We start from the raw sequence: 20,514 nt of genomic DNA on the forward strand, positions 1-20,514 counted from the left end.
CGAAGCCAAAACGTCAAAAGGGCGGCAAGCGGAGGCAGGGCTGGGCGTGCCAGTTGGGAGAAAAGCAATGAGGAGGGGGGAAGGAAGAAGCGAGAAGAGAGAGAGAGAGACAACTAAGCACTCGTTTTTGACGGAAGAGGGCAGGTTTCATGCTGCGTTTTTCTCACTGCGACCCCCGTGGCCGCGCTTTTCTTAAGACCTTTGCAAAAACAAAACAAGCCTCAAAGCTCCTCGTTCCTGACGCAGAAAAGGTTCGTCGTCTTCTTTCTTAGCGCGAAGCCTGGCTTCCATAAGCGGCTCACCGGCGCAACCGCTCTAGGGATGGAAGGCCCGTTTCCTTGGCAAAATTGCAGGATTTCTTGAATTCCTTGAAATTGCAAGATTTCGTCCCCCCTGCCCCCGGTCGTCCTCCAGGTGTTGTTGCAAAAAAGGCAGGTCCTCCCGATTCCCAGTTTCGTCCCGCGGCCCCCCCCCCCGTTCCTCGGGCAGCCGAGCCAATGGAATCACGGCGAAGGAGCGTCGGAGTTTTGCCTTTCTCCTTTCCTCTCGACTCAGGCCTGGTCCCTGTACAGGTAGAGTCGGCAAACCTTTGACGAGTAGTAGTAGTAGTAAAGTACTAGGTAGTCCTCGACTTACGACCACGATTCAGCCCAAAACCTCTGTGGTTCAGTGAGACATTGTTAAGTGAGTTTTGCTCCATTTATGACCTTTCTTGCCACAGTTGTTAAGTGAATCACTGCAGTTGATAAATTAGTCACCCAGCCGTTAAGTGCATCTGGCTTCCCCATTAACTTTGCTTGTCAGAAGGTCACAAAAGCTGATCCCATGACTTTGGGACTCAGCAACGGTCATAAGTATGAACCAGTTGCCAAGCAGCTGAATTTTGATCACATGATCATGGGGATGCTGGAAAGGGGTAATTGTGAAAAATGGTCATAAGTCCATTTTTCAGTGCCCTTGTAATGTTGAACGGTCATTAAATGAACTATTGGTAAGTCAAGGACTACCTATATGAACTGAATACAAGCAGTCTAAAGGATTGCAGTTTCATCTGACAGAGTCTGGTCTGGCTTTTGTCTTTACAATGGATGAAACAAACCTGAAAGAATGAGGAGAGAGCGCAGGAGAGAGCCAGACTGACAAAACTGGACAAGGGGGATGAGCAACTGGCTCACATTCTTAAAGCAGGTAAGAGTGAAAGGCATTCTTGCAAAGGAACAGGCATTCAGTTTCCTACCTAAGGTTGATGAAATCAGCATACACAATCTGGCTAACATAAAAAATGCTGCCAAAGTACCAGATCACTCAGAAGGATTTTTAAGATATGCCTTGAGCTCCAGGTTAGATTTTTTTCCCCTGCAGATCAAAGCTATGACCTGTTTCAACTTTAATGCTGCAGGGTTTTCTAAAGCCAGCTGAACTTGGATATTAGTTGGAAAAGCCACAAGATTTTAAGGTTGAATCAATTCCAATTATTATCAGAGTGTTAATGTATTTTTAGTGTAATTAAATAGTAATGGTGTTAAAGCAGCTGAACTGCTTTCTTCAATTAACATGCTGTGTGCTGAACTGCGTAGCTTCTTGGATTCAAAAAAATGCTTGGCAGCATCTAGAATTGTCCACAATTCTTATAACAACTATACGCAGAGAATCATGCCACTCCAAAACTGCAGACAGATTCCAGAAAAAGACATGCCTTGTAGGTGTGCATGCTCCCAAGCAGATTTTTCTCTTTGAACCCAAAATGCTGCTTTAATAAAACACTGCATTAAAATGTCATTAAAGCCAAAATAAAAGAGGAGGTTTATCAAGTCCTGAAGAGACTGCTCATGAATAATTTGGACTCAGTTTGGAAAGCATTTTTTTGGTTTCAGCTCTGAAGTGCTGACCTGTGTTATTATGTACCATTTTTTTTTTAAAAAAAATCACAATATATGCCCCCAAAAAACACATTAGGTTATTCTGTTTTGAAATAAAGGGAATCATATGATTTTAGTATCCTAAGCAAGCTGCAAGTTAGTGATACAGTTCTCAATTGAATATACAGCAGAGGAACACAAAACCAGTAAGGAAGGTGTACAGGTAATCCTCAACTTAAAGAGCAGAATTGAGCTCAAAATTTCTGTTGCTAAGCAAGAGAGTTGTTAAAGGAGTTTTCTCCCATTTTATGACCTTCCTTGCCACAGTTGTTAAGTTAGTAACATAGTTGTAAAGTTAATCCGGCTTCCCTATGGACTTTGCTTGTCAGAAGATCGCAAAATATGCTCGCATGACCCTGGAACACTGCATCAATCATAAATATGAAGCAGTTGCCAAGTATCCTAATTTTGATCACGTGACCATGGGGAGGCTGCAAGTGTTGTAAGTGAAAAGTGGTCATAACTCACTTTTTTCAGCACTGTTGTAACTTTGGTCACTAAAATGAAAGGTTGTAAGTCAAGGACTACCTGTAATGCTATTGCTTCAGTTGCATCTACCTAAGCTAAACTGGCACTTACTTTATTTATTTATTTATTTATTTAGTTATTTATTTATTTATGAGACTTATATACCGCTTTAAGTGCAAGCACTCTCTAAGCCAGTGGTTCTCAACCTTTCTAATGCCGCGACCCCGTAATACAGTTCCCCATGTTGTGGTGACCCCCAACCACTTATACATCACCAGGTGCCAGGGGTGTGGCCAAAGAAAAGGGGAAAAAAAATGGCGGACAGCCTTGTTTGGCGACCCCCGTGAAATGGTCGTTCGACCCCAAATGGGATCCCGACCCACAGGTTGAGAACCACTGCTCTAAGCGGTGTACACCGCTTATTTTTATTATTTTTTTATTTTTTTTATTATTTTTCTCTAATCATGGGGTGCTTATATTCTCCAACCATTGCCTACTGAGTCATTTTCTAATGAGTCATTTTTATTCTACACTAAGCTTTGTGCCTCTTAGCCTCTCAGATCACTTGAGTGCACTTTCTACTGTAACAGCACAATTTAAGCATTTTATTAATGAAATAGCAATATGTACATAAGCATTTTTTAATTATATGACATATAGTGATAACATTTATTTTTGAACAGTTGAGCAGGATGAAATTGATAATAAAAAAACCATTCACATCCTTTTAAGAGACTGAAACCTTTAATACAATATGTAGTTCGATGGAGACACAATTTCCTATCATGGTGTTGCATAGCTGCCTGCAGCATATGTTGTAGATATTAAAGAAAGTAGAATACGGAGACTTCTGATTTTGTGCTGTAGTGCACAGCCGAGGGATTGCAGAGCTCTGCCTCCATGGCTAGTTTCGCCCTGCCAGGAAACCGTAAATGGGTCTACAGTCACCCCGGAGAGGTGATGAAGAAAGAGGGGCGCCCCGATGATTGCAGAACGACGGAGGTCATCCTGTTCGATCGGGGGGAAGCCCTCTAACCTGACATGAGAAAGGCTGGCCACACCTTGGTGACCAGCCCAAGCTACTTGTCCAAAGGCACTAACCAGAACAACAGTGAACAGAGTGCTTGAAACTGGGTGAGGATTTTGATCTTCTCTCTCCTATTTTGTATCTGATTTCCTAGAAAAGATTCCCAAGAAGCAAAAATCCTCCCAAAGTGAGAAGGGAGGTGGCTACACCTCCACCCTCCCATAGATGGAAGCGGCGAATTAAACTCTTATGGGGAACAAAAATAAATTGAAATGAGGTTAAAAATACTAGTCTGGATAAATCTGAAAACTAAGAAAACTGTTATAATAATAATAATAATTATTATTATTAAACAACTCCTCTTTGCTTTAAAAGCTGAAAAATGAACAGCTACTGACACCTAGTGGAGGATTAGAGAAAACTATAGCTGCATTGACTCAGAATTTGGCAAGACACCCAGAAATAGCAAAAAACAGCTGGGAACAAAGCATTGAGCTATCTGCTACAGAGTGAAATTATATATGTTTCGAAACTGCTGACCTTCTGGAATTATAAACACACTGAGCTGCATTTTTAAGTTTAATAACTGTTTGCAGAGAAAGAAAAACCTTGGCCTTTGGTTAATCTTCTAAAGGGGAAATTACTGGAAAGCTTTCATCTGGTTAAACACTTTGGACTGAAATCTTGGCTGGCTGATAATCAAAAAGCCCCTGAAAAGAAGAACTTGTCTTTTTTATCCCCAACAATATCTACAAAAATACAACCAGGCAAGCTAAACCTACTGATTTGGAAATTGTCCTGCCAAAAGAAGAAGATTAGAATTAGATTTAAGAGATGTGATCCAGCTTACCAGATGGAATACTATATGACCAAACACCTGTTTGAATACAGTTAAAAATATAAAGTTTGGGTATTAAGAGGCCCTATAGTAAGATTGCTAAATGGTGTACTATATGATTAAATACTTGTTTGAACATGGTTAAAAGAATAGCTAAAGCTTGGACATAACGGGGCCCTATAGTAAGAGGGATAAGCTATATAAGTAGTATAATACTTTTATAATATATGAACTGTAAAAATATTGAGACAGTGTATTTAAATGAAAAGTTTGGATATTCAAAAGTAATGAATTTTGAGAAAATTATGACTGATAAGAGTGGTTTCAATACTGAGAGGAAATTAAGCTTAAATAAGAATCTTGAAAACAGGACATATAATGACTTAATAAGATGACTTTTATAAATACAATTGAAACATAAATTGATTAGAAAAGATGTTATATGTTGATGTTATTGTTATATGTACAAATACTTTAAAAATTTTATACCCAACTCTGTATGTATTGAAAGCATTAAGAATTATATTTGTTTAGCGTAGACCACAGGTCGGCAACCTGCGGCTCCGGAGCCGCATGTGGCTCTTTGAACCTTCCCCTGTGGCTCCCAGTCTCCTCTGCCATTTGCAGAGAGAGACAGAGACACAGAGAGGCAATTGCGTTTCCCTGCTTCTCTCTCTCTCTGTGTGTTTTTGTGCTTGTGTGTGTGTGTGTATGTGTAAAAGAGAGTGCACTCACAGTGTTCTCCGAGGAGCTGAAAAGCTTACTGGGTGGAGCTCCTCGCTTTGCTGCGTCTCTGCAGGAAGCAGGAAGGGCAGGAGAGCGCTAGCTAGCCCAGCTAGGCTGACTCAAGAATTCTGGGAGTTGAAGTCCATGAGTCATAAAAGAGACGAGGTTGCCTACCCCTGAGCTTGTTGGAGAACAGCTTGAATCCAGCTTGCTAGGTGAGCAGCAGATAGGAGAGGGGGAGAGAGAAAGAGAGAGAGGAAAGAGAGAGAGAGAAAGAAAGAGAGTGGAGGAAGAGAAGTGGCAGACCAAGGGCAGATAGAGAGGGAGGGAGGGAGGGAGAGAGACAGAGAGAGAGAAACCCTTTTGACATCTAAAATGAAGGTAACACTGCATGTATCCTTTTTTACACACAAACGTACACACGTACACACATACACACAAACACACACACACATCTATAATAAAGGTAAAAAATGTTATATGCAGTGTTATCTTCATTTTAGATATCAAAAAGGTTTTGCGGCTCCCGGCGTTTTGTTTTTGATGGGAATGGGTCCAAGTGGCTCTTTGAGTGTTTTTGGTTGCCTACCCATGGTGTAGACAAAAGAATATTACTGGAAAAAGAAAGGATCAAGGAAATATATTATCATCTAACATATTGATCAATTATAGAAATTATTGCTTTTAAGTACATGAACCTATAGAACACATTGTTCACTAAGCACTAAAGATTATTATTGTAAAAAGTTAATAAAATATATTTTAAAAAAAGAAAGTAGAATATGGATAAAGATTTTTTTCTCTGAGCTTGTGGGGATCCCCTAAACCAGGGGTAAGCAACCTTGGGTACATGGGTAGGCATAGCTGGCTCAAGAATTCTGGGAGTTGAAGTCCACAAGTCATAAAAGAGCCAAGGTTGCCTACTCCTGCCCTAAACACTGCTGAAGATGTTACCTAGCCTGGTAATGAAACATTTGGAAACTAACCCACAAGCTTGGAGAACAAACCTTCACCCTCATCCTGCACCCGAGCTACACATATTCGCCACTATTGCCAAGTAGAATACACTGGATCACACTATTTACATTTTTGGAATGTGATATGTCTAATGTTATATTTACATTTAATATTAAACACTGTAATACCTTAAATACCTACAGTGCTGTATAGGTTAATAGAAATCAAGAAAGCCAAGAAATTGAGATGCAAAAGATTTTATTTTAAAACTATTTTTCTGAACAAGCTGAGTATAGTACAGTTAAGCTTTATTCATTTGTGGCACTTTTCCACACAACTATTAAAAGACCTCAGCTTATGTCTGTAAAACATCGGGGTAACCTGGAAAGTGAAATAGGATTAAATATCTTGGTGTAAATTGCTTCAAGGTTATTTCAGCTACTGCTCAAAATTCTGACAAGAAATGAATTTATTACAGAATAAATTTTGTGACACACACTTCATATGCTTCTGTGATGAAATCCATGTTACTGCAGGTAATTGAAGTGATATGACATTTGATTCCATTGGATTGCATATGCTGTGCATACCATTGATAGGTTAATCCTTTATTATTTGTGTACAGCCGGACAAAAAGGTCAGAAACCTGCTAAGAAAAACACTGGATGTCAACTAAAGCAGCACTGGTACTGCATTTAAATGACCAGAGTCTCTGGACATTTCCCTTAACTTTCCAGATCCATAAAATAACAAAAGGACAGTAATCATAAAAAGGATGTCTAATATTATCTGTTGTGCTCTTGAAGAATAAAATGATCAATAACCTATCTTGAAGTAATCTTGTTTTGAAGAGGTATCAATATAATATAAAAACATATTATCTATGGATTATTCCAAGTGCATAAAACTAGAGTACAGACTACATATATCAATCTTGGCTGCTTATATCCCTGATTTTGATTGATTATAAACAGGGAAAATTTATACATAATTGTTTGAGTTCAGTACACTACTGGCACCACCAATTCCACTTGTATTCAGCTGAATGTTATTAGAATTTTATTGCAGACCTTATTATTAATCAGTAAGGTTCTGCAAAGTATTCAAGAGAGGTGCTCTGCAAAATGTGTTGGCCCAAATGAAATATACTCAGACTATTAAAGGAGCTGCATCCTTTGTAAAGAATGCATAGCTGCTTAACTGCAAGTGCAAGTCCCAAGTGCATGCATGAATACTTTCCCTGGCTTTACCCATGTGCAGAAAACTATGGACAGCCTTCAAAAGGATGCAGCTGTCTTAAAGCTTTCTTCATTCAGTTTTGTATGGTCCAACTACCCTTGTCAAAGAATTACTACAGGGGTGTCACGGGCCGGAGGCATCATCGGGAAACCACTGCCGGCAAAGATGTCATGTGAACTCACAAGTTTGACATGTCTGAATTACTGGAAAGGGTTACAAACAGAAAAATAAAAGCAGAAGATAAAAGATATGGTTCTATATTTATTTTAGATTGTAACAGTAAAACATAAAAATGCATACATATTTCTGTATTTCTTTGAATCTGTGCAGTTTGAGAAAGGAAAATACATTTTTAGAACGCTTGTATGTTTATACTATATAAAGTAGAAATATTAATTTAACTTCATATGCATATTAGGCATATTAATAATTGAGATTGTACTCCACAATATGTGATGAACTTAACTAGTAATAATTTCTTATTAAAAAATGGTGAAAACTAAATCAACCCAATGAAACAGGCAACAAATCAGTGGTTTCTTTTAAAAGGTTTATTAGGCTAACATTGCTATGAAAGTTAGTGTGCAATTTTAAAAAACACTATTAATATTTCAGCACATAAAATATCCATATCTTGCTTGCCCAATATACAGTTTTTGGATCAAATTAATATGGAGTGCACGTATTTATTATGACTGTTTTTCCTCATCTTAAGCACAAACGGCCTTACAGATCAATGGAAAATGAAAACAAGTATTCTTTATGACTCTGACCTTCAATCAGCTGTTACTGATAACACTCAATTATTGGAGTTGCTTACAGCATAAATAGCATACAATTTCAAAAACAGGAAATGAAAGACACAATTGTAACTGAACAATTGTATGGTAACCAATTAAAAAAAAACGTAAAACCTTCACTTTGTGTTAGAAGTCCTGTCCAGCAGGACATACATTAGCAGCAGAATACTTTCCTTTTGTGTCTTGAATATTATATATGTGCATGCATAGTCCACATATTGTTCAATTAGGGTATGTTCTACATTCATTAGGGCATGTTTATTTCAATACACGTAGTTCATATGCAATATAGAAAAGAAACTGTACAGGCCATTTTTAAACCAAAAGGCACTTGCTTAGAACAATATAAAACATTTTGGATGCAGCTTCAAATAACATGAACAAGAATTAATAGCCACTGGCATACCAATGTAAATGTTCAGAAGTATACTGGGAAAATATTGCCTCAAATTTGTTAGTGAAATACTGTACATTACAAAGCTGAAACACAGTTGAGCCTAGAAAATATATTGCTTCTTAATATGCTAAATTTGTATCTAAAATACTATAGTTGAATCATTGTCATAAAAGTTGAATGGCTATTATCCATTGATAACAGCCATGAATCTCTAAATGGAGACCCCCTTTAAAGAAGCAGTTTGCTAATATGCTGGGGACAAGTAATAATTATTGTGTTTGTGTCCTGTGTTTTGCATTTCAAAAGTATTAAATATTATTGAAAACAATTCTTGGACTAAATAGAGCTTCAGCCTGAGCCATCAAGTTAATTCTTATAAATAAAAATAGGATGGCATGGGCAAGGATTGATTTCAATAAATACAAATATTGTATGTTGCCTCTAGTACTTAGTGGATTTGCAAACTCTAGATTTTGGATTATGAGTAATTATCACGCTTCAGAAGGGCAAGCTTTTCTTCATGGTATAACTACTATAAAAGAATAATTGATATAGTGGGTTCATGATGCTGAAAGAGGCCAGTGTGTCATACTGCAATGCTACAATTTCTTTCATTTCTCATTTTATGAAGCATTTTCTCCATTATCTGGCTTAATGGAGGATTGGAAGTAATTTTATGCAATGCACACTATATTATTGATAAGTTGCTTACTTCTAAAACTTCCATGCAAAGAAGTGATTTTATGCTAAAAGCAAGAGTTGTTTAACTTGGATTAATAGGATATAACAAGGACTAGGAAGAGTAACGCTTATCAAATTTAGTTTTGTCCATGTTTTTTAGTATTATGAAAATACAGATGGAATATTTTGAGAGTTTTCAGAAGAAATACCAGCCAGATGAACAATTTTATATTGAAAGTCTCAAATTCAAGGTAAGGAAAATTTATGGGATCACATAAAACATCTTACTGAATATTTCTAGGTAAATATTCAAATATTCAATGACATATATACAGCACCAAGATATTCAGGAGATGGAAAGGAATAAATCTCTGCTCTTAGGATGCAAAATATTTTTTAAGCAAAATGTGGATATACCGAACTACTTTTTAAAATCTATCTTCCCTCATCTAGTGGCTATTTATATCTTTTCAATTCAACATACGCACACCCATGCAGAAAAAAATGTAATATATGATTATCTATCTGTCTGTCTGTCTGTCTGTCTGTCTGTCTGTCTGTCTATCTATCTATCTATCTATCTATCTATCTATCTATCTATCTATCTATCTATCTATCTATCTATTTATCTTGTTCAGTTATTTTTCTACCGAACAAAGGCACTTATGCAAAGAGGACATATCCATTGGAAAAAACAAAATATCCCTCTGGTCTAACTATAATTATATTGCCTTCTGTTCATACTTTTTATCAGGAAAGGGCAATTTCCTTATGACTGGGACCCTTTAAAATTTCCAGGCAACATAGCTGATTTTATCATTTGAGAAACTAAAATCTTGGCTCTTTTGAGTGTTTTAAATCTGACTTCCTTGGTCTCTCTCTCTCTCTCTCTCTCTCTCTCATACCTGGGGAAAAGGGTGGATGATGGGAGGTTCTGAAGTGAAATTTTCTTATCCCAATGGGTTTTACTGAACAAATTTCACCTTTATTTTACCCCAAATTGCATTAAAGGTCAAGAAATTTCACTACACTCAGGGTTGCAAAACCTCTGCTTAGTATTCATTCTTCATGGTTTTAAATCATTTTAATGGAATTCTGCATGTCTCTAATAACCCCCAGTATTATTAAAAATGTTCCTCACGTCCACTTTATACAGAAAATATGGGTTAGAGGTAAAAATTGCATATGTATCCAACTTTCCTCCCTCTTCTCAGTAAAAATTGTAGCATTGTATTCCTGAAAGCTAATCCTGATGTGAGAGAGATCAGGAACTACAGAAGGGGCAGGAAAAATTAACTGCCACTAAATTAAAGTCTTTAATACAAACTCTTATAGAAGATTACAGAAAAAGAAAAATAGAGACATTGATTCTGAAACATGGGGAGAACACAGATGTTTTTATTTTATTTTTTACCACAGGAAGTATACTATTTCAGATTTGCTTTGTGTCAATTAGTCCACCACTTCCTTTCAGAAATAATCTTTATGATTTTTATAATCAAATAAAATATTTTACAGCACAAAAGTACATATAGGCCCAAGTGTAATTTTAACACATAATAGGTTGTTTAAATAAATTAAAACAAACAAACCACCTTTCCTTCTCACATAGTTAGGATTTCATATGGAACTTATTTGGAAATGTTACACAGAGAAGCTATGAAGATAGCACATAACATTGGCAATGCATTAAAAAAAAGATTATGGATGCCACACAGGAATAAAAGACATATTCACTCCCTTGTATCTGAAACTTTTGTATATGACAGCAAGTGTAAATTAATGTGCTATATACTCGTATTAATTGGTACTCTACAGTTTGCAACATTCCGTGTTCAGGTCCTACTGCCATACAAAATAATACACTTCAGAGAAGCAAATGAGTAAAGCAAAAACTTACATAGCTGACATCTCTTGATGGGAAATGAAGTAATTTCCTCCCATGAGACAGAGCTGATCAGAACTATCAGATCTGATGCCACAGAATTACTATACATGTAATGGAGGGTTTTCTTATCTAGCATATTTTGATACTAAGACGCATTCAGAAAGACAACACAATCTCAGAAGCCCTTTAAAGGCTTTAAATCAGCACTATTGGAGGGAAGCATAAATGGATATTTGTTAAAATATACAACTGTATATTTTAATAAAAGGTTGCCTGACATTTTCATAGATTAACATCAGTAAAACAAAATGTGTTCAATTATTCACCTGCTTTTTTCAATATGTTGGATCCATAAAATTACAGGGCAGCTTCCTCTGTTTTTAACAAAAACTTTGAATGGCATCATCTTTAGAAAAAAAGCAGGCAAGCATCAATACAGATATCAACCGTAACACCACCTAAAGTGAGATAATATTTCTTATAATTTGCTGAATGTACCAGAAATGGGAATAGTGCTGTTACAGTATATGACTACAACATCTTGTTTTTTTTAAAAAAAAAAATCTATTCATTAATGTAGACAATGCACTAAATGAATAGTTCTAAAGAACGTGCTCTAGAAATAATATATATGTAGCCAAGAACTGCACTGCATTGTGATTATGGTTTTTATAAGGTAAGTTCATTTACTGAAAATGTCCAAAAATAGCACAGTAGTTGGTTACAATCAGAGATAGCCCATTTGCTGAAACCAAACACAAGCTAAATATCAAATGGATCCAGAATGTTAGTAATTTCTCCATTAAGATGAAATCCTCATGCAATTTAGTATTTTACTTTAAATGTAAATACAATTCTATTTGGCAAATATATATTTTAAAAAGCACTGGATAATCTAATCTTCCTGGAGTTGACATGTTAATTATATAGCAATCAGGAGCTTAGAATAGTCGATAAATACTTGAGTGGCACAATATCATTCAAGCTTTTCTATTTTTCACTGTCAAACTAAAAAAGAGTTATATCCTAAAAAAGAAACTTTTAAATAATTTAAATATTTCAAGTCTTTTGCTTTGATAAAGTTACATTATATATAAATAAAATAATGAAGATGATTTCCTTACTATAAATAAGGAAAAGCTAAAGACATGGGGGACAACAGTAATTTAAACTGGAACAACTTTTCTCAGAAAAGCACCAAAGAACAAGCCAGAAATTGTGTAAGAGAAACACAATATTTATAATAGTCAAAAAACAATTCAGAAAAATCCCAGAAACAATCCACAATTATTCAATGATTGTTAAATTGAACATGTTCACAGATATGTAGTTAAGGCTGACTGAAGTACAATTTGTAAAGATTAATAAACACTTTATAGAAAGCTTCTAATGCATATGCTATTTTATGGGATAGTATCTCATTTTGGGGTGAATTCACTAAACTAAGAATAACTACAGGATTTGACTGAAATATTTCTTCAAGCAGTATATTTTGTTAAAAGTTAAGAATTAGAATGGGAATAGAGGTTCAATTTTAAATTTCTTATAGGCATAATATGCATACATATTTGTGTCTTGTTTATTTTAACATATCAACTTTTTCAATACCATTCAATTTACTTCCAAGATGCCATTAAAAAAAAGACATGCATTTATCCAGTGAAAGTAATCCACTTATAGAAGGTTCAGCTTCCATAAATAAGATTATCTTATGTGGTCCCAAATGTGCAAACATGAATGAAAAAGACTGCAGCATTTCATAAGGGTCCACCCTGATATTTCAAATGCAGAATCTGTATGCAAAATCATTGATTGTTCTATCAAGACCTGATATTCTATTCTAGCCAAATCGGCCAGCTGATAAACATTTGTCTTTGCACATAATTTCTAGACAAAAGCCAAAGAATTACTATATAGGCAGTATGTTTCACAAGGATAAAAGAAGGGGGAAAATATGGAAGCATTGTAGGAAAAGATAATTCTTAAATGACATTGCTTTAATGTATTCCGCACTACAAATATCAAATCCAACCATAACTTGGATGTCTGAATGTTAGTAATAAAAAAACGTTTTCACAAAAGCATCTGACATTATAAAGACTAAAATCCCTGAGTAAATCAAAGATAATAGATACATTTGGCCTGAGAAAATAATTATTTGGGATTAAGTATACAATCTTAAAAAAAGTTTCTTAAGGCAACATCCAACTTTGATAAACACAATAAAAGAAAAACATACTAAACAAGCTAAAAAACATTAATCATATATAGTTGAATGCAGATTTGCGTTAACAGCGGACCCATTGAAATAAAATGATTAAAGTAGTTCTAACTAATTTAAAGCCCATTAATTTCAACAGTTCTAATCTTATTTTTCAATAAATAAAAATTATGTTAAAATGCAATGTCTCATTAGGGACTTCCCAAAATCAGTTCAATTTTAATGGTGAAAAGGCAGTAAATTTTGGTATTATTTGGGATTAATAGAAAATGATTCATGCAAAACAGAATTTAAAGTGAATATATTTAACAAATTAGAGACATTAATTTACTTCAGTGAAGTCAACTCTACAATGAATTCAGATTATATACTACAGTTGATTTTATACTACTCCACTTAAAAAGTTTTGCTAAAATGTGTACAGGTTCCCTTCCTGTACAATGCATGGAGCTTATTTGCATTATTATAGACTGATTTCAAGAAGAAAGGATTTGCAAAATAACCATTTTCAGTAATACTGTCTTACTTTTTTAAGGATTTCCAATAGTGAAAAGAAGTATTGGTACCTTAGATTGAATCATGCTGTCCATAGAATACAAATGGAAGTCTCAACATTGACTCATGGAAATGGAAAAGGTGATTTGGCCTCTGTCACCCAAGCCAAAACAACGTAAGAGAGAGAGAGATTGCACTTGAGCTGCAGGTCTTCAATGAGTGAATGATCCTTCTTCTCACAGTAGAACTACTTCAGTGACTTAAAGGACACTTTTAAAATTCAGTTCTTAAAAGACTAACTGCATACCATGTTCTCCATTTCCCCAACATTCCCTTCTATGCTACTCTGGGCATAACAGAAAAACTTAAAAAAATATCATTGATCATTTTTATTCCTAAATATGTTAGCCTATTATCATTTTAAATTTTAAATTCAATAAATGGTTATTATTTTAAAAGCAAAAGAAGAAAAAAATGTTATTCAGATAACTGCTCTTGAACTCAAATATATCATTCAGTTTTGTTGTAACAGATTTTAAGAAACTTAGAATTTTACTGGTACTCTTTTAACTCAATTACTTAATTCAGTATGTGTATATGGGCCAACTTAGGTATACAATAACCTACTTTATGACACTTGGTGAACTGTACAGAGAACTGTAGAGAAGCTTGAGTATTCTGAGTCGATACAAAAACATAGAGATTTCACCCAGTAGTCATGATCCTGGGATGAATCATGATATGGCAGACAAATCAGTAAGGTCTGCATTTTTCCTCACCATTATGAAGAACCAGACAAACTGGCACTGGGTTTTAATTGGCCTTATATTAAAAATCTTTTCTGGAACTACAGGCATTCCTAGATATTCCTAGGTAAGAACTGGAAACACAGTTTTAGACAAACTGATACAGTTTGGTGGAAATGTAATATAGATTTCTTCAGAGCAAAGTATTACTTTCTGCAATGGACTTTGCTGAACACTGTGAAGAACTATCTTAAGAATGATTGTTTCATTTCCTAGCTCTTTATCACATCTTGTTTTCTGTGGCATACTAGGTATGATCATGCTACTGTCTTGCGGTGTGAATATGTATGACAAAGTTTGCATTGCATCAGACACTACAAAACAACCATAAAGATCAGGTTTTTGTCTTTCTCTAATTAAGTCAGAGAGAGTGACTTGCTTACACAATCCAACACTATAAATGGATGACATTATCTCCCAAAGATCCAAGTTAATTCTTCCAACTTTTTAAACAGTACTAAAGTATGAGATATTGATGCCGTTCTAATAATTTCTCATTCCGATTCTGGATATCTGTCAACAGCTAATAATATGGTTTCATTATTAGGCAAAATTTCACATCTAAGACAATTACCGCATTCAGCACCAGGTGGAATCAATCATACTGTTGATGATCATAATAGTCATTTAACAGAATACTTTTAATCAACTGCCAGAAAGAAACTAATTTCTGAAGAGAAGTCACCTTCACTCAGATTGCTTCTGTAAAAGTTCCAGAATTATTGTTAATAACTGGGGGAAATGTTGCTGGATTATATAATCAGTTCATGAACTCATCAGTAGATAGGCATTTACAGTGCAGATATAAGCTGTTCAAGAAAGAAGAGCTGAACTAAACCTTAGGCAGTTGGATTGAGAGTTTAAAAAAAAAAACAACTGTCTGAGGCCCCAGATCTGAGCAGAATTCTGGCTTGTCTTTAGTAGTGTACTGTGCAATAAGAATATGGCAGATGACCCCTAATCTCTGCTAGGGCTATGATATCAAGATAGTTAACCAGCATTCTGTTGCTGTTATTTTGCAGGATCAGCTCCATTCAGCTGTACAACTCTTCACTCGTACCAAGGCATTTCTGTTTGTGGTCTTTTCTTCTTCTTTTTACAAAGGCAATAGATGGGGAATACAAATAAACCTATTAAAAACAAGAGAAATCATTGCATTTTAAACATATGCCCACAATATCACTGTTGTTGTTGTTAATTGCGAAGTCATGTCTGACCCATCACAACCCCATAGAAAACGTTCCTCCAGGTCTTCCTGTCCTCTATCTCTACCATATCACTATACAACTATATTTTGAACTGGAATAAATGTACTCTGGTGAAGTCAAGAAAAATTCAGTAACAGTGCACATAACTGTTATTCTTCAGAATTCTCATCTGACACACGTAACTAGACTCATGTTATCCTACTTTGGACATACTATGTGAAGACCCAGCTCTTGGAAAAGGCTCTGATGATGAGAAAAGTGAAAGAGATAATGATGACAAGGTGGCATGGCAAGGTGAATGGACTTAATTAAATGGACAATAAGTACACCATTGGGAGACTTGAAAAAACAGATTATGGATAGTTCATTATTGAGAAAATCTATCAGTGTGGTTGGATAGGAGTTGAAAACAACTTGTTACCTCATAATAAAAAATGCTTCCTTCAGAATACTGAATTTAAGAATACTGTTTTATTCAGATTTGTATCGCTTTTCTTTCAAGAGCTCAGGGTCATATATAGCACATTTTCCTAAAAAGCCTGCTCATAACTACCTGTGACGTAAACTGGAGCCAGCATAAAATCATCCAGTGAGTATATACATGGCTGAGAGGAACATGGATTCATGAAAGCATGAATAAAAATAACTATTCAGGAATAAAACTGAAAATGCTATACTAAAAGTAATTACATTGTAAAATATAACATTATAAAAATAAAAAGTTGGAAAATGAAACCATTTTCCAACTTTGCCATAGACCCAATTCAAAACTAGAACGTGTTCTTTAGTTACAGCATATTAAAATTTAAAGAGCTCCAAAAGTAAAATGAAGTTCCTGGAATTTTGCAGTGTGTTATAGGACCACCAATATCTTTAATCTGTCTAAGGACAGTATTCATTGACAAAGAATCTTAGGAATAAATAATATTGGGCATTTGAAAACAATCTGTAAACATTTCAGTTAATAAGCAAGGTGAATTTACAGAATGTACCAAAAAAAATTGCTCAACTTTCCCTCACGATGTTTTTTTTAAAGTTTTGACTGTGAAGATCTAGCAATATCCTTTCAGCTAAATCTATTGGGAAACAAAGTAAAGGTATGTTACAAGAAGAAGAAGAATCAGGAAAAAAAATATTATCTACCTATACCACTGAGACGTTATAGTGGATCAGAATCCCTTCAATTCATGAAAACCTAATGTAATCCAAACTACGGTAATACAATTAAATGAATTATGTGAACTGTTACTTGCAAATATTAAATATAATCAATATCTGTCTTCCCAATGTGCAGTTACAGAATTGTAGGTGTTATTTATAGATAAATAAATGGAAGTTGAATTTCAGGAATTAGAAAGAGAGAGAGAGAGAGAAAAAGTTAGTTAATTGTGCTTTTAAATGAATTTCCAAGATCTCAATATCAGATAACTCTGAAACCTTTCTTCTTTCCCCATTTATACTTTCTTTGAATTCAATATGTTCCAGAGTTTGAAAATTATGTAATTCAAAACATACCTTTTTTTCTTACCTATTAGAACAACTACAGCTCCTATTACCAGTCCCAAAACCAATATTACTGGTGCAATAAGTAACTTCCCACCTGAAAAATAGAATTTTTTTTTACAGATTGTGAGATACTTCAAACCATGCTATTTTAATTTCTGCTGGGAACAAACTAATAAAAATAAATAAACAAACAAACATTAAAAATTTAAAGAATATGCATACCATTTACTTACATGAGAAAATGCTGAAATGTTTTCCCTTTGGTGAAAGTAATTATACCCTTTAATGGAAAAAAGCACATTAATTTATGCAACCTATGGGCGATTCAACTCCAAAACTGGAGAGCTAACTGCAGTTGCACACAAGGAAGTGCATCTTCATCAGAACTAGGTTATGGGAATAAAACTGAACTTTCCTTATCTTCTCAATAGAAACTACCCTAGGATTAAATTTCAAAATGACTCATGAGACCAAAAATCACACAACTAATTCAATGTGTAATTATCTCTTTACAAAACACATTACAAAACCCCAAAGTAATTGTATTTTGAAATTATGGGATCTTCCACTTTGGGTTTTCTTTTCTCTCTGAAGAAAAGAGACTAATAGACAGTAAAAGTGCACAATCAAAATCTACTGTTTATTTATTTATTGTAATATTACAACAGTGGATTCCATATATGTCTACCTCTGTCTCTATCTCTCTGTCTCTATCCATCCATCCATCCATCCATCCATCTTTGGAATCCACTGTTATAATGTCACCATTAAAAGATTCCATGTCATTATTTTTGAAAAGTACATAAAATCCAAGTACCTGATAGGATCAGTCATGGCTACAAAATATTGAAATGGTTCCCAGAACCCCAACTCTATTAGTCTTTTACTGCAAACAGAAGCCTTGCAGCATTTTCCAGGGTGGCACATTTATTCTTGCACAAAGTAAGGTCAGCCCCACAGCCTGGCATTCAACCAAGAGTTGGCTGTTCCAGAAAGTCTTTGTATGGGTCCTGTCTTGCAGTAGGCCAGTGTTTCCCAAACTTGACAATTTTAAGGCATGTGGACTTCAACTCCCAGATTCCACAGCCAGCGTTGCTGGGAGTTGAATTCTGGGAGTTGAAGTCCACATGCCTTAAAATTGTCAAGTTTGGGAAACACTGCAGTAGGCAAATGCTGCTGTAGGACTCTTCCTCGGTGACTTAATGGCTAGAACAGGGGGGAGCAATTAATTTTCCTATTGGGCGCATATGAGAAACTGGGACTGTTACCCCTAGGGTCAGAGTGGGACCATCTGTGGGCTGGATGTGGCTCACGGCCTGTAAAAGGACCAAATTTGAACTAGAAAATTAACTGCCACTAGATTCTGGTAGTTTTGTTTGTTTTCCTCTCTTAATTCTTTCAATTTTACTTTTCTATTATGGAACACCACTCAGAACTTGACCACAATAGTTTGTGCAATAAATGAACTTGCTGGTGTTTTAATTATCACCTATTTAATTAATGAATATTCTCTGAAATACTGTACTTCCCAACTTTAAACTATCAATGAAAATGTCTGAAGGTGTATGTGTTAAAAATAAAAGGGCAGTTTTTGCATGTTCAACAGACTCTTAAGACTCTTAAAAGTTTATAAATTTAAAACAGACATTTTAAAAATCTCTAAACATCTACCTTGATGGCCAACTATGGCCTGAATTTCCAACATGACATCCACAGTTCCACCATGGTGCCACCATGGTGCCAAGTGTCACTTGATTTACTAATTTATTTTACGTCCATTTAATTGAAAAATAATAATTAGTGGAAAGTTAGCATGTTATTACAAAAGTATCAGCTTCAGTCAGAACTACAGGCTACTGGGCTCTGCATAGGCCCCAGAAATATTCTTAGAAAATAAAAACTGAGTTTTGTTTGAAAGTATGTTCACTTACAAGTTTATTGTTTAAATCTACTGATGAGACACAGTATATAAATTAGGCAGATTAAAGAGGAACATGGTACATAACTCACAGCCACAGTGACTTATTTTGAAAGGGGAAAGAATCAAAGATGGTAAAATGTAAACTAATTCTTTCTGTTATCTTTTTCTTTCCCCTTTTATATACGTTGTAACAGGACTTAAAAATACTTCATATGAGGTGTGGAAGGAAAATACCATTTCTCCGCTTTTTTGCAATACTTAATTTTGGATAAGAAGTTTACTCCATTCCTACTGGTGATCACGGCTTCATATATATTTTTTAGAAAAATTAAGATTAAGTTTACATTGCAAAAGGTTTGTTGACATTTAGCATGCTGATATTTTTCACAATTTCTGTCTTAAATGCTCATTGCCATTTTAAATGTTTACTGGTGTTCTGCTACATGCCTTCCTATAATTGACTGCATTCCATTTCATTTCAATTGTTTTATGTAAAAAGTTATTATCTTTTCTTTCCTGGGATCCTGTGGGGCAGACATTGTGTTGTAGAAAAAGCAGACAGCGCCACTCTTAAGCAAACAAGCTAGCAGACAGCACAGAGTATAGACAACACTACAGTAGGCAACAAAGAACAAAGCTGTTAAGAGATAAAATAAACTTCCCCCAGTGGCTTTTATCAGAGGCTGCATTCCACCTATTGTAACATAAATGCCCAGGTTTTATAAATATTATAACATATTATCCAATTGGTAAGTAGTGCAAGTCAGCTTGTATTGTAAATATGTAAACAGTTAATAAAAGTCTCTGTTCTGGATTATTGTCTCTGGGTTATTGTCATCTGATTCTGTGGGACAGATGCATTGATTGTTGTTAAAGAAGATGCAATACAATCTTTTTTCTTTATAGCATTTAAAATAACTTGGTGCCTCAAGTGGAATTGGAAGGGGTTGAATCGTAAACAAATACTTATGCCCACAAATGATTTCATCCTTGCCCTCATTCCTCTAAGATCCACTCTGCAAATGGTAAAGATAAAATATGGATACCCTGGCAAAAAGAAAAAGGCCCAACATCCTGGGTGACTCCAGTGATACGAGCTCAGTGATTGGTCTTTAGACCTTAAATTCTTAAATATCTTAAATTCCATCCCTGAATGTGGGATCAAAAAGACTGAAACACCTGAATCACTGACCCAGCTAATGCAAAAATAATTATGGAAGAGAGAGGGTAAACTATGGACATTGATGGAATGGATGGACACCTAATTATTGGGTATAAATACCTGTGAGTCAGATAAATATTTTTTATTTTAAAAGACCAAGAATAGATATAGGTAGAAGTATGATGAAGATATCAAAGCAAAAACATCCGATGTAAGCAGCAAGGGAAAAAAATGTTAAGAGAAAACAGGAGACAG

At 35.1% G+C, this 20,514-nt stretch overlaps 1 protein-coding gene across 2 annotated transcripts in view; it reads right to left on the reverse strand.

The window, feature by feature from the left end:
* Positions 1-7,415: 7,415 nt before the first annotated feature.
* RNF217 (ring finger protein 217) overlaps positions 7,416-20,514 on the reverse strand; it is a 52,007-nt gene continuing 38,908 nt past the window's right edge. Inside the window, exons 5-6 of one of the 2 annotated variants that reach the window (XM_039325322.1) lie at positions 17,186-17,270; positions 7,416-15,592 (exon numbers count right to left, since the gene is read on the reverse strand). In XM_039325322.1, the coding sequence (XP_039181256.1) occupies positions 15,559-15,592; positions 17,186-17,270 (119 nt within the window). In that variant the 3' untranslated portion in view covers positions 7,416-15,558. The remainder of the gene's footprint in view (positions 15,593-17,185; positions 17,271-20,514) is intronic. The other variant, XM_039325313.1, reaches the window with a different exon arrangement.

The sequence above is a fragment of the Crotalus tigris genome, unplaced genomic scaffold (genome assembly GCF_016545835.1).
Source record: "Crotalus tigris isolate CLP2741 ecotype Arizona unplaced genomic scaffold, ASM1654583v1 scf7180000017611.44802233496:7321179, whole genome shotgun sequence".
NCBI lineage: Eukaryota > Metazoa > Chordata > Lepidosauria > Squamata > Viperidae > Crotalus > Crotalus tigris.